This window comes from Aptenodytes patagonicus, chromosome 1 (assembly GCF_965638725.1).
Source record: "Aptenodytes patagonicus chromosome 1, bAptPat1.pri.cur, whole genome shotgun sequence".
NCBI lineage: Eukaryota > Metazoa > Chordata > Aves > Sphenisciformes > Spheniscidae > Aptenodytes > Aptenodytes patagonicus.
In genome coordinates this window covers 203,221,983-203,237,096 of record NC_134949.1, presented here as the reverse complement: position 1 = coordinate 203,237,096, position 15,114 = coordinate 203,221,983, and the positions used below count along the sequence as shown (strand labels likewise).

The following is a 15,114-nucleotide window of genomic DNA, read 5'->3' as shown; positions in this document are numbered from 1 at the left end:
AAAATAAAATCTATCTGTCCTAGGCTTTCTATATCGAGACTTTGTGAACAGCACTGTTCTTCTGTTTGAAACAGAAAGCAGGGATGTACATATCTGAAAACACCAACACACACACAAAAAAAACCCCTTAGGATATTAAGTAAGTCATTTAACTAAGTATTTAAAACCTCTGCAATTATTAGTTTATTAGTATCATCCAGGATTCAGATGTTCAATATTTCTCCTGAAGTTATACATAAATGCAAATTGAAATAAGAATCTGAAAGTCAAAATTGTATAACAAAACAATACTCCATCACAAAAGCGTGTAAAATTACAAGAATGCTTTTTTTTTTTTCTTAAACACTGGCACTTAAGAGAACCATAATTTTGTAACCACAAAATTGCCAAATTGTCCCCCAAACTGGTAAGCAGGTATATGTGAAAATAGTTACAGTTGCCAGCACTTGAAGTTTTACTAAATATGCAAAAAAACCCTTAGCTTTGGTTTTGGAAGAGAACTATATTTGACCAAATTAGACATTGTTGGTATACCATAAACATTTCACTTTTTAATGCAAAATTTAATAAAATGTACTTTTCCATACAGCTATATTTAACTTAAAAATGGGCAAACATCAAGAGTGCGGTATAAAACCTAACAGGAAAAATACATCTTATCTCATTTTCAATTTGAGACAATATACAACTTTGTTTAAAGGGCTAAAACTAGAATTTCAAGAATACAAATATGAATTTACATAGATTTAACAAATAATAATGGTACCATTTATAGAAATCTTAGAAAGAAAAATCATTTCTCATGGGCCATTTGCTACCAGGAGAGTTTCATGGTATAAAGCCCGTGGCCATCACCAGACCTGTCACCAAAAAATAATATGGTAATTTCATGCTTTTAACTTTACACATTTTAGGTACGCTCATCGCTCAGAAGTGTTCAGAGATTTACAAATACAACTTCCATTACATGGTAACGGAGTCACACGTGTAAATTTCTCTACACCGGATGGACGTACACTCTTCCTATGGGTCCTTCTAGGACAAAATTTAACATTCCCTCCCTCCCCCCCCTCCCCGCCCCCCCCCCCCCCCCCCCCAAAGTATTTAATTTCTGTAAAATTGAACTCTATACTTCTCAACTCTCCAAGACTGGTAAACTCATGCAACTCAATAGAATATTACATTTCACAAAAATCTGAACAAATATCAGTTTGTTGAGATTGAATTTGTTTTGTTTCCAGTTACGGAAGAATATTCTTTCATCATACGCCTATATATTTCTTTTCTTACCCTATCATGATTATGCAGGGTATGCAGATCAAAGCTTTGTTTATCAGCTGGTTATATGAAAGATGAAAACTGTAATATTCCCGTGATCCCAAATGGGCATTCAATAAAGCAAAAGATGAGTTCCCCTCAAAAAAAAAAAAAAAAAAAAAAAAAGAGAGAAAAGAAAAAGTATGATTTTTCAAGGGCACCTATTAAAAGGACAACAATACTAATAAAAAAATTGTATTTACTGAGAAGCATTCAGAATGTCAACAAAACAGCTGCAACTTTTTTTTTTCCTTTTTGCAATTACAGAGTGGTATTCAGTTAACAGAACAACAATTATTTTTATGATGCATCAGAGACAACTGAAGATGAAAAATGAACTACATCCCCATATAGAACTAATTTGTGCTGTGCACCAACAAGAACCTGCTTTAAAACTCCCATGCCAATTTACAACCCCCATACTGTACCAGGCAAGGTTAGTGGCCATTGAAATACCACTAAGGACAGGGCTATCTAAAGACACATTCGGTAGTGTGTTAACTATACAAAAAAAGAGACACTGTACAGTTTAAAAACAAATCTTACACAGCCTTACATTTCAATTTTTTTTTCTTTAAAAGGAGTGAGTTGTGTACAGGGGGGTTAAATGCTTTATAGACAAGAAAGAAATTGCTCTAAGAGAGACTTATTAATCATCATCATCATCTTCATCCTCCTCCTCTTCCTCCTCTTCATCATCTTCATCCTCTTCGTCTTCATCCTCATCTTCCTCCTCCTCCTTCTTCTTCTTGCTCTTCTCAGCCTTGGCAACTACTTTTTTGCCTGCATCAACCTTCCCTTTGGCCCGGTATGCGGCAATATCCTTGGAGGAGAAAAGCAGGAAGAATCTCTCAAAGATTTAACCAGCCAAGAGCTCTGAGCAACTTCCAAATGGCACTTGGGAAACCAGAGCCACCCAGGTATCTGCCCTTTCTCCACATCCACTGGGGTAGGACCGGGAGCTGTAGCTTCAGTTACAAGGTGAACCGAGGCCCAACGCCAAGGAAAGGGGAACCCTCTTAACACAGAAATTATACTGGCATGCTGGAACGCGCTGCTTACGGCTGTTGAGGAATCTCCGCTGTTAGGCTTCTGGGAACAGGTTGGAAAAGCTGCTGCCTCGGATGGTAAAGGCACAGCTGAGCCCACTATCCCATAAGGAAATGAAGTAGGGAGACCTCTTAAGGTCCCCTTCTAGCCCTACCTTCTACGGTGCCTAAAGAAATGCACAGGAAAATCCTTGTTTGAGGCACAGAACTGTAATTAGCCATCCGAAACACGTTAGAATGACATGGACTAATATTTGCAATGTTATGCCTCAGCAAAGAGCAATTATACAGAATTCTGCCTAACTGAAGTTTACAAAATAAAAGGTATAAGAACTTCATTAAAGGGTAGACAGTGCCACCTTCTGCATGCAATAAATTTATTCTAGTGGTTTATAACACACAAAATTCAGCTCCTCTTATAGGGAAGTCAAAACTATACCTGGAAGACCAAGCCAGAAAAACAGTTAGACTTCCTGACTTTGTGCCAAAATAATAAAAACAATTACGTAACAGAATTGATCTACAGGACTTAAACATACCAGCTACAGAGAAACGTCAACACCTTTATGCAGATGGTCCACATGTTCAAATGTTCCCCACCCAGTAAACATTACACCACTAATCTTACAGTTCCCTCAGACTCCCGTAAAGCTTAGCATGAAATTTTCAGAAGATACGATATCCACCGAGTCAAAGGCCAAGCAGTGAAATACTGAGATTACTGCACCTTAAAACCCCATTTGTAAGTGTAAGAAATAAAGACAACACTAGTGAAGATTAAAATGTCTGGGAATAAAGATTAATAATTCTGCCATTTAAAAAGTCTCTTATGAGTTGCCTTGGCTGTACGTACAATTACCGTACTGAATAGTTTACATTGCACAGGAAAGACAATATGGGAAAGCTTCTAGACCTGCAGTTCCTCTCCAGCATGTAATTAGGACTCAAAAGAGGCCACCTTGCTCACTACAATGCTACAATTTTAAAGCGGTTTTGTTTGCCAGCGGGAAAAACACCCAGAGGAAGGTCATGGCACACAAATGGATATACGTGGTATACATTAGCTATAGGTGGTTGCTGACCCACTGTAAAGCATCACCAGGGGATGCTAACATGCATCCCCCTCCTCCTTTGGTTTCCTCGTATTGGGATAGGAATCTGCCTCTGGAGATAAAAACACATCTAGCACTACCCTGCGCGTGCAACACATTTCTACAGCTCCAATAACGATGACAGGATTTAGCTTTAATAATTCAAGAAATTGTATGACATGCTGCTTCATATGTATTATTAACTATGTTAATTACTAGAAAGGAGATGGACACAAACTAGGTACAGGAAAACCACATGTCTAACACTAGCATCTCATTAGTGTTCTGACATTATCCCAAGAAACTAAAAATAGCATCTATGTGTATCAATTATCCTAACATTCAGGGATGTTCATCAATACCGAACACCTCCAAAACCAGGGAGAACCATTTTATTCTTTACTGGCGTTACTTAATACTACCAACTTAACTTGGATACCGCTGTGACCTATTGTTTTAATAACACCACAGACACCATGGTACCTATTAAACCATCATTGACGGTCCTGAATTACAGATGAATGCAAATAGTTCAACACAAAGGACGGCAATTTAGAGCTATAGTAATAAACCGTATGCTCCCTTACATGGTATTTTCCAACAAGTATCATGACATTTGTCATTAGAATATGATAATCTGCAACATCAGGTACCAGAGCACACGAGAAGGAAAAAATGTCTAAATTGAAGCTTGACCTCCCCAAACCATCTCCATAAATGTCAATGTTACCTTTTCATACTTCTCCTTCAGTTTAGCAGCCTTTTTTTCATAAGGCTGTTTATCATCTGCAGCGGTGTTGTTCCACATCTCTCCCAGTTTCTTTGCAACGTCCCCAATGGACAGACCAGGATGTTCTCCTTTGATTTTTGGACGAAACTCAGAGCAAAACAAGAAAAAAGCCGAACTACAGAGGGAAAAAAAAAGATTTTTTTAATTTTAGACTTTACTATAACAGAAAGTTTTGTGACCTTTGTTACTGTTTCTTAAGAGCGTTTTGGAAAAGCACCTAGAAGTGAGACAAACAATAATTACAATGGAAGGTATTAGAACTGAATAAACTACTTTGAAAACTTAACACATCCTTGTCTCTTAAGGAATGCTGCACATCTGGTCCCATTTTTGGCAGGACCCCCAGAAGAGCAAATTTTATATACCATATGCAGAGAAAAATCTTAAAAAAGGAGAATGAGTGAATGACACCAGGGGAGCAAATGTTATGTCAGAGCTGTTAAAGGCAGAGAAGCTGCAATATTTGTTATGAAAATTAGGACTTCCAGATGACAGCATCAGCCCAAATAAGAACATTCACTTGTACAGGAACTTCCCTGTTCCTTTCAGCATTAGCTCCATTTAAAACACACACAAAAATGGATTGCTACGAAGTACTAGTGTCTGGTACCAGGTGATCCTGAAGTCAGTAGTCTTTATGCAGTGGCTGAAGTTTTAATTTTCCAAGCTGTTTTTTGTGCAAGATCATCCCTCTAACCTGTTCCATGCAAAAGCCTCTTAATTTTAAATGGACCGCAAATCAAAAATTCTGCTCAAGCCAACAGGTGGGGAGAGCAGGGCCTGAAATATTTTACTGCCATTTTACACTAGAATTACCCTGTTAACAGAAATTGGAAACATAAGTCAAAACTGCATGTCGCCGATTTCTGCATCCATTTCTAAAGGCTGACGTTTTTCTAACTTAGATAAAGACGACCAACCTAAGACCACAAACCTGTAATTCGTAACTAACGTTTCAACCTGTCTTTATGCCACTGGTCAGAAAAATCATGTAGTCTTGTATTTCTGAAGCTCCTGAACCTGAATAAAATGATCATTTTATAGATACACTCCCGTGTGATGGTCCCGAACAAGATAAACTAACTAGAAATCTACTTACGGAGGCCTCTTCGGTGCATTTGGATCCTTGAACTTCTTTTTTGTTTCCCCCTTAGGTGGTACATAGTTTTTCATTTCTTTTTCATAACGAAGCTTGTCAGCCTTTGCCATATCTTCAAACTTCCCTTTCTCCTTAGAAGACATAGTCTGGAAGGCAATTAGAATCATGGAATATCTCAAGTTGGAAGGGACCCATAAGGATCAAAATGGTATTTTAAGATTCAAAAGCATATCCAGGTCCATTCCAAAATTTCAGTTGAGGGAGCTAAAGCTAAGGCAAGAGCAACGGATAGTTACCACTAATCTTACAGCTGCACTTCATACTTATCTAAAACCTGAACTTTTAAAGAAATAATTTACAGTCTCAAATAGAATTTTACACAAAGCAATCGTTTAAGGTTTTGCGGGGTTTTTAGGTGGTTATTCCTACCTTCCATCGTTCTGAGCATTTTTTTGAGAACTCTGAAAAGTTCACTGAAGCATCTGGATGTTTCTTCTTGTGCTCCTCCCGGCAGGTTTGCACAAAGAAGGCGTACGAAGACATTTTACCTCTCGGCTTCTTAGGATCGCCTTTGCCCATTTTTGATGATTTTCTGTAACAAAGCAAAAAAGACACCTTTAAAACTTTTACTTTTTACAAACCAACGCAGGAAGTAAGCCACGACAAAGGATCATGCCAAACAAGACCCATCGGAGCAGCATTTTGAAATCATACAAATAGGAAGAAGTTTCGCTTCTGGAAAATTTACTGAAGATTTCCGCCATCGCTGTTTGAGGTGACCTGGACGCAAGCAACCCGACATCTCAAAGGGCCTTCAAAATGGGCAGTTCTGGTCTCCTGCGAACAAAAACGTCCCTTCCAACCAATCTGAAAGCAAGTATGAGCATCAGTGCAGTGGAAACTGCACTCCTTGATTACTGCTAGTGTATCAATCCTATGCTTGGAAGGAATCAATTATACTGAAAGGAGAAGGGAAAAGGTACTAAAGTATCCTGTCTCACAGCTGGCTTTATGGGTTACTAATTTTTTTCTTCCTAAAGCTCGTATTTCTATCCCCCTCCCCTGTAGGCCTTGGGTGCTCATTTGCAAAAGATGTATTTATTATTATTATTTTTGTATGCCATGTATTATCACTCTCCTTTAAGTCTACTGCAAAAACCTACTCTCTCTTTGTACGTATACCTAGAAATACAGGAATGAAACACCACACTCAGTCAAACATGTTATAACCAAGCCAGGGACGCAAGAAGTATGACATTTACATATGACTAGCAGAGCTGTGCTCAGTGTGAGGCCGATCTGACTCTTTCAGGGACTGAGAGGGAATGAAAAAAATACCTTCCTGGAAATTTCACACCCAAGTCAGACATTCAGAATATTTCTTCATAGCTCCCTGGAAAAAGCCACTTGCACCCTGACAAACTCTGCTCTGCAGCAGGAATTAAAAGGAAAAAAAAAAAAACACGTAAAAAAAAAAGCACACGCACCGCCTGCCTGTATTGCCACAGAAGCAGTGTTTCCTATCGGTTTGGCGGATAGACAGAAACAGATTTCTGCTCTGTGACTAAACACGTCCGGTTTGAAGTTTCTATCAAGTAAACAAGCGGGCTGAAGAACCAGGAGCCGCTCCTGCCTGCCATGGAGATGTTTCCAGAGCCAGCCAGCACCCGGGGCTCAGCCAGCGGCTGGGGCACTTCCCGCTGGCTGTGGGGGGAAGGCGATGGGGGCCGGGGGGGACGGGGCAGGGGTGGTTCAGAGGCGTGGAGTGACTGTGGGAAGGATTAAGCACCACGACCGAAGCGCTGCGACCGTGAGCTGGCGTTTAAAAGCCTCCTTCCCGCCATTTTGGACGTTTCCCCTGCGAGGGGGGCAGAGGAAAACTTCAGAAGTCCCCTAAGAGACCTGCTGGGGGTGGGTGGAGGAGAAAAAAAAAAAAGAAGAGTCCCGTTATTAGGGAAAAGCAGTAGAAGTTCTATTTTGTGTTCACGCGAGGGCTCGCTGCCAGCGGGCGGCAAAGCACATGCCCTGGAGCCAGCCACCGGGGCTGCGGCTTCCCGCAGGCGGCGACCCCCGGTCCCGGCCGCCGCCGCCCCCGTCCCCCCGCGGCGGGGCGCGCCGTCCCCAGGCCTCCCCAGCTCCCCGCCGCCATGAGGCCTGGCCGGCGAGGCGAGGCGCGGCCTGCCCGCCCGCGCGGCCTGCGCCGCCGCAGCGGCGACGGCGGCGGGAGCGGCCGCCATGGCGCAGGCTCCTGGCGGAGGAGGTCACCCGCCGCCGAGGCTCCTTCCATTTTGTGCGCTGAGGAGAGCGAGCCGCACCCCCCCCCCCTCCCGCCACCACCACACCCCCCCCGCGGCCCGGCGGGCGGGGCGGGGAGGCCAGGCCGCAGGACCCCCGCCCAGGGGCCGCGGCGGAGCCGGGCGGCGACCCCCGGCCCGCGGGGGCGCGGCGGCGGCGGCGGGGCGGCGCGGAATGGCCGCTGCTGGCGTCGCCCGCGCCCGCCGCCGCGCAGAGAACATGGCTCCTTCCTCCCTTCCCTTCCCTTTGTGTGAGCGCGCCCGCTACCCTGGCGCACACGCTCAGCCATTGCAGCCGGAGGAGGGAGGGCGGGCGGGCGGGAGGGAGGGAGGGAGACGGGGGGAGGTGGGTGGGTGCGGGGGGAGCGGGGGTGTGGGGGGGCCGGCGCGCTTCCAGCGCCTGCCCGAGCCCCGGCGGAGCGGGCAGAGCCCCAGCGGGGACCCCCGCTGGCGCCCGCGCCCCGCCGAGTTGTACAGCCCCTCGGCCGCGGGCCCCGCGCCCGGGCGAGCGGCGGCGGCGGCTGGAAAAAAAGTTCCCCCGAACTGCGCCCCCGCCCGCCCGAGCGCCTCTCTGCTCCGCCGCCGCTCGCCTTGTTTTCTCGCTCGCGGCTCCCGTCAGCCATGTTACAGCCGGGCGGCCGCGGGGCCAGCGGCTCCCCGGCCCGCGCCCCGCTGCCCCCGCGCTCCTCGCGGCCCCGGCGGCGGCCGGCAGCGCGGCGCAGCCCGCCCGAAGCCGCCGCCGCCTCGCCGCGCCTGTGCCCGCCGGCTGCCCCGCCGCCGCAGCGATGGCTACGGCGAGGCACCGTAAGCGGCTTACGGCGGGGCACGGCGCGGCCCGCGCCCCCCGCGGCGGGCGACCCCCGGCCGCCTATCCCCCGCCCGGGCGGGGGATATTTCCTCGCCCGTCTCCCTCCCTCCATCCCGCCGCCCCGCTCCCGAAGTCGCCCGCCGCCCGCGCCCCTGGCGCCCCCGCCCCACCCCGGCCGGGGGGCTCGCCGCCCAGGAAGGGTCTCCCAGGCGCAGCCCGGCTCGCCTTTGTGTGCCGGCGCCCGAGCCAGAGCTGCCCCGCGCTCCGCGGCCAGGCGGCGGCGGCGGCACGGCGGGCAGCGCCGGCTCGCCGCCCGGCTGCGAGCGAGCGGGCGAGCGCGCCCGGCCGGCCCGGCGGCCCCCGGCGCGTACTCACCCGTGTCAGAGTCGGCACGCAGCCCTCGCTCGGCCCCGAGCCCCAGAGACGCTACCCCGGCCGCCCGCCCGGCCCCAGCGCTGCCTGGGTCCCTGTGTAGCCCGGTGCACCGCAATGGCTGTGAGAGCGGGATCGATACGCAGCCTCCTCACACTCTCAGCGCTGGTAACATTACTCTCAACACAGCCCCGTCCCCATTGGCTGCCGCCAAGCCAGCCGCCGCGACGATTGGCCGAGGCCCTTCCATTGTCCTGACCAGAGAGCTCCGGCGATTGGGCGCGGCGCGGGACACGTCACTGAGGATTGAAAGGGCGCGCAAATATAAAAGTGAGTGGAGGGAGCCGGGCGGCGGCGGGATGCAGAGTTCCGAGGCGGCGGCTCGGCGCCGCGCCGCCGCCTGCGAGGAGCGCGGGCCGCCTCCGCCCCGTCCGCCGCTGCGGCGGCCTCCCCGCCGCCGGGGCAGCTCCCCGCCGCCCGGGAGGTCCCCCCCGCGCCCGGTCCCCGCCGCCCCGGGGGGAGCACGGCGCAGGGCGTCGGTGCCGCGGGCGCTCCCGCGACGCCCCGGCAAGCGCCCCCGCGGCACCTCCCCGGCGGGCCGCGCCGCCCCATTTCACAGACGCGGAAACTGAGGCACGGGGTTCGGGGCGCTGCGGGGCTCGGAGAGGAGAGCCCGCGTTTTCCGGCTCCTCTTGCCCGGCTCCAGCCGTCGCACGGCGCTGGCTGGCACACGGGCGCTGCCGCCTTCTGCGGCGGCGTGCGCGGTTCTGCCTGCGCGCGTTGCGTTATGTGGTAGTTTGGGGTAGGGTTTTTGGGTTTGATTTTTTTTTTTTCAGAAACGGGTAAATTATCTGTAAGAGCAAGAATCGGAAGGTCTTGGCTCTCTTCGTAATCCCCTGGGTGACAAGGAGCAGGCTGGGGTGGCCGGGCAGCCCCCACAGTTCTCGGCGCTTCTGGAACGATGCCCCGAGTGCCAGGCCGGGCATCCCAGTGCAGAGGCAGGCTGAGCTAGCAGAAAGTCGGCAGTCTGGGCCACATCTCACCTGCCCTTCGTTGCCCCTCCTCTCCCTGCTTTTTTTTAGAGTCACTTGCACTGTACGAATCATCTGGAGGACTATCGAAGAGAAGGAATACCCCTTTACATCTGCTTCGCTGTCTACATCTACTTTACTGGTGCAAACAGTGCTGGGAGAAGCACTGTTGTGATAAATCCAAAACACCTGACCTTCCCTGAAAGGTGTTATCAGTGCACTTACTGAAGTAACAGAAACTTGAATGATGAGAGCTATACAGGTGTACGTATTAAAAACTGTTCTTACCTTGTAACTGTTGTTACCTCTGGCAATACGAGTAGCAGGTAACATTAACAGATGGTCCGTATGATCCTGTAGTGTGTTTTGTAGGCTGCCTAAATGTGAAAATAGGACAAATCCTCATCTGCCAGACCACAAACCCTTCCAAAACTTCACGGATAGGAAAAGATTTTAAGAGAACATGATAATTAAGCAGATTGTCAAAATTGACTATTTACACATGAACATTTGTGACCGATAATAAAATTTAAGTATTATCATCTGACAAGATAAACTAATTGATAAAGTCTCTTTCCTTTGCTAATAGCATTCAGTAGCAGGAATTAACTACAGCAAAAAGTGAATCCTCAGAAGTCATGTTTAAGGTCCCAAGCAAAACCAGCCCCTAAATTCAAGAATAATAATACCATGTACCTTTTCATTCAGCCCGACTCTGCTTGCTTAGTTCTTAGTAAGAGAGAAACTTAGAGAATACTAGTCTATTAACTTTAGGCCTATGCAAATGTACAAGCTGTACAAATACCGAGAATTTTAAAAAAGCCCCAAGCCCACATCTTAACGTCATAATTGTACCAATTTCCAGTGCAGCCAGGCCTAAGTTCAATAAACTAGCTTCCTCTTTCTTTAGATACGAATGTGATTAAAAAGAAACCAATATAATTATACTAGTGCTAGCTCACTGCGGACACTTTTATGCTGGGATGGCTCAATTCTCTACTTGCTTGCATCCATGTTAGGTGGATTGAATCATTTTAATTGTATCAGTAGACGAGTCATGATAAACTCCTGTGAAGCTTCTCCCAGGTGGTCCCTTGGCACGGTTTGTCTCTAAGAATTAAGCCACAGAAGAGGCTGCAGGAGATTGGCTTTGCCACAGACTTTGTTTGTTTGTTTGTTTGATGATCCTCAGACAAATGTTTGTGCTCGTTCTTCCTTCTTTAAGTGGGGTGTTATTTCTAAAATGTTTATAAGACACTGTTACAGCCAAAGTAAGTCTCAAATGAGCAGATCCCCTAGCAGAGGCCATGGGGGCTGATCTGCTAGAAAGAGTTAACATAGTGGATGGAGTGCAGCGACACTCTTTACACTAAGTCTCGGTTCGGAGTGATGGCTGGTCTCAGTGTCATGTTGACATTTGTGTCATATTGGATGATGTGAAACAAAAATTGCTTTTTTTTTTTCCTCACTGGCTTACTTCTTTCAATACGCTTTTGCACAGTACCATTAAGTCCCATGGAAGTAATATATAGGTTCTATATACGATATAATAGGTTGCTGTTTAGGAACCTGGCAACACGTGTTAAGATACATTAAGCCGAGAGCTGTTCAGCCTCACAAGATGTAAACCACCTCCCAGTAAGCATCTGAATATGCAGCAGGGCAACTTTATCATTCAAGAAATTTATACCAGGGCTTCTTCTGAGTGTCATTCAGACTTTCTACCCTTGTCCTCTGGTGATTCTCCCATCCAAGAAAACACCGATCTCTCCACAAAGTCTTCCTAAGTTAACTGGGCCCCTCACGGCTGAGGAACAGGCCCCACTAATCATACACATTTTTACACATCTGCTGACAGAATATTTGTATTAGTATTCATCTGATCCCCTTAGTTAATTCGGAGTCCAGTAATTTCTGTTCCAGATCCAATGCCCAAGCCAGTAGCTGCTGCTTGGTTATGATTGTTGCCTCCTGACATTTCTCCTCCTCGAGCTGGTGCTTCTTTCAAGATATTGCCGGTGAGAAGGCAAACAAATTCCAGATCTTCTACCGCAATTATCAATCGTTTGGCAAGGCAGGGTGCTTTATGGAAGTCAAAGATCCTTCTAAGTAATGATCCTAATTCTAAAACTGTCTCATTTGTGAAGAAGTGCCAATGGACACATAAAGACAGCGGTTCTGAGATCTGAAATCATGTGAAAATACACGAACAGTAAGGAACACTAATGTTTCTGTCTCAAGGAAAGCCTTTTTTTTGGCTTGTTTGTGTCTTAAAGTTTAAACCTTTACACAGAATATGGAGCAGAGGAAAACTGTAAAAAGCACAAGCGTTATGTGGCCTAGTGTGCAGGAGCTGATAACTTTGCACATGCTGAACTTCTTTAAAGTTCCTTCCATGAGAACCAGACCTGAAAGGAAGGAAAAGGTAGGCATTTATTCCCAGCTGTTGTCTAGAGCCAACAATTTAATAAAAGGTGAGCCACAAGGAGATTCTGATTACATGACGTATTCCTGTAAAGGTTTTCCTTCATCTCTGCTAGTTATATGCTAAGGCCTGTACAGGTTTCCATATTCCAGTGGGTTTCTTCTGCGGCCATTGATGACAGAAATAAAAAGAATTTACTCATCAGTTGCAGACAGTAGCATTTTTTACAGAAGCAGTATATGTTTCTTCTCTTGTTCATGCTGTGCCACATCCCTTCTGATACTTTACAAACATGCCTTCTGCTGCAAACCTTACTGAAGTCCAGGTCTGTTTTAAATTACACTCCACATGACAGGTGCAGTCACTGAGATCACTTGAATAACACGAGCCACCTTCAACTTCACACACAGAGGCTTTGCCCACAGAATATTCGGGTCATAACAGCCCAATATGACTGCTCTGGAAAAAAAGTTATGTAGCTGCACAGGAAGTTTCAAAATCCCTATTTAGTAATTTTGGTGTTTTGCAAACTAGAGTATACTTTGGGAAAAGTCACACGGTTTGGATGTCGTATTGCAAAGAAAGAGTAAGACTATGATTTCTATTAGATATGTGTTTCCAAATACTTCAATTTTTACAATAGCCTTTGTAGCTACTTATTTGAAAACTAGTAGAAATGTTTGTAAGGAGTCTTCTGGCTCAACTTCTTTTCCATGAAAGGCAAGCGGAACTTGGATGGAAACATCAGCTATATATTCTTAACCTTTTTTTAAAACATCCTTTTGTTTTCCATTTTCTTTAGAGATAACAGGGAAAGGCTTCTCCAAAGACAGAACTGTTCTTCTAAACAATGTATTGCTGAGTAGGAACAGGAAAGTTCCAACTGAATGATGAAAACAGTTTTATTTTATTTATTTAAAATTATCCTCTCACATCATCACATGATGCTTATTACATCATCCCCCATGTAGCTCATAACTGAAGACTTCTAGCAAAGGTAAACAAGGATGGAGAATCCCAAGGAGCACAGGCTACAGAGACCACCTGGTTGGCAGTGAAGCCTGACAAAGAGATAGATGCAGAGTGGGGATCTCCTTTCTCCCCAGCTCCCAAAGTGACATTGTGAAACACCTTGGTGAGACTCCTCCAGCAGAATTTTCGAGGAAGTCACAGTATATAAAGAGCCAGACCTTAGGAAGTCTGCTCACTTGAGCGCTGTGGTTGCTGACAGAGGTGAGAAAAGGCACTTGCAGCAATTCCATGACACGCAGGAGACACAGGACGCAGGGCAGCATACCTCCCCTGGGGCAAGAAGGTGGCTGTTCCATGCCACCACCTTCTCTTGCAAATTTTGCTTTCTGTGAGGGACACTGCTGACTCCCCAGTGGTTTGGCTGGAAGGCAGATGATTTCATAGCTCGCTTTGACAATGAAGAGGTTCAGTGTCGTCACTGGACCTCCTGATTTTGTCACTCTGTCCTCCCTCCCAAGGAATGAGATCATTGTTTCTTTGGGTGAAAATTAAGAGAATATTACAGTGAAAATGGCACATCAAAAACTAGCTTGTCAGACAAATCCAAAGCTACTATTAGACTATTTTTAATGAGATCTGAAAGCCTTTCTCAACAAAAATGTTGCATTTTCAGCTCAAAACGAGAGCAAAACATCTGCAGAGACAGGGCACCTGGGCACATGTACTTATGATGGAGCTGCCGGTGATTTAGATTGACATTGTTGCTTTTGAACACTTCCAGCTGTACAGTGGCTAGGTTGTTTGCAGCGCATTCGGAAAAAGCACTGGCCATATTTGCCCTCTTCCTGAGGCTGCAGTGCCAGCCTGTACGCAGCCCAGATGAACACGGTTCTCAGTTGCTTATTACATGCAGACTTATAATCAATTTTTTCCTCCTATGTCTTATTTGAAATCTTCAGGACATACTTCAGCTATTTCCTTAAAATAATTTCTGGAAGAGAAAGACTCCTTTCAAAGAAATGAGACTTAGCATGTCTGCAAATAGTAACAATGCATGGAATGTGCTTTGCTTTACCTTTCCGGCTGGATTTGCTCAGATTGCGTCAAGTAATCTGCATATATTGGGGGCTCTCTTCTATTAGGGAGCACTGTCTAGAGAACAGGATTTCAGAAGGCCATTTGTCCTTTCAGCGTGGATGAGTGGCTGGCTACTCTAGATGTGCGAGTAAGTGGTAACTGAGGAGAAGTAGCAGCCAGACAAGGTAACCTCGGCTGACTAAAGGAAGTGGTCTGGGAGAGGCAGGCAGGGAACAGGGATGGCACTGGCGCTGCTGCAGTAATTTCCTTGCCAGGCTTCGTGTGCGAACCAGCTGATTTTTGTTGACATGTGAGCCCTGCAGACACTTCCATCATTTCTAGAGCGGATACGTTCTTAAATCAGGGTCAGTACTTACACAGTGCTTTTATCCATAGAATGAATAACGTTTAAATTTGTATGCTTTTTGAGGAATTAACAGATACACAATAAAGTATCCAAGAAAACATATTTCCATAGCAAAAGTGCATACCCACACTGTTCAGCTCACGAAGTGGGCAAAACTGATGAAGATATATCAGTATGGACTTTTCTTCTGATGATGAGTATGCCATGAACATTTTTTCACAGTGAAAATGTGTATAGAAAGTAACCATTTCATGGTAATGGTAATGGAAATTATTTAGTATTATGACGTGATTCCTTTAGCACCTTATTCCTTATGTATAAGTACATAACTTCTTTAAGCGCCTCTGTGAAGCTCTCAATGCAGAGTTTCAGACAGATGGGAACTGCATTCAGCTTCAACAGCAAAAAGGAGTTCAAGAAAT

The 15,114-nt window shown here is 46.4% G+C and overlaps 1 protein-coding gene across 1 annotated transcript; it reads right to left on the bottom strand.

The window, feature by feature from the left end:
- Positions 1-1,499: 1,499 nt before the first annotated feature.
- On the bottom strand, positions 1,500-8,973 carry HMGB1 (high mobility group box 1). Its single transcript, XM_076364302.1, has 5 exons — positions 8,824-8,973; positions 5,776-5,938; positions 5,347-5,492; positions 4,188-4,362; positions 1,500-2,140 (listed from the first exon to the last, which is right to left on the bottom strand). The coding sequence occupies exons 2-5, from the start codon at positions 5,923-5,925 to the stop codon at positions 1,967-1,969; spliced, it is 645 nt and encodes a 214-aa protein (XP_076220417.1). The 5' UTR covers positions 5,926-5,938; positions 8,824-8,973; the 3' UTR covers positions 1,500-1,966.
- Positions 8,974-15,114: the final 6,141 nt, after the last annotated feature.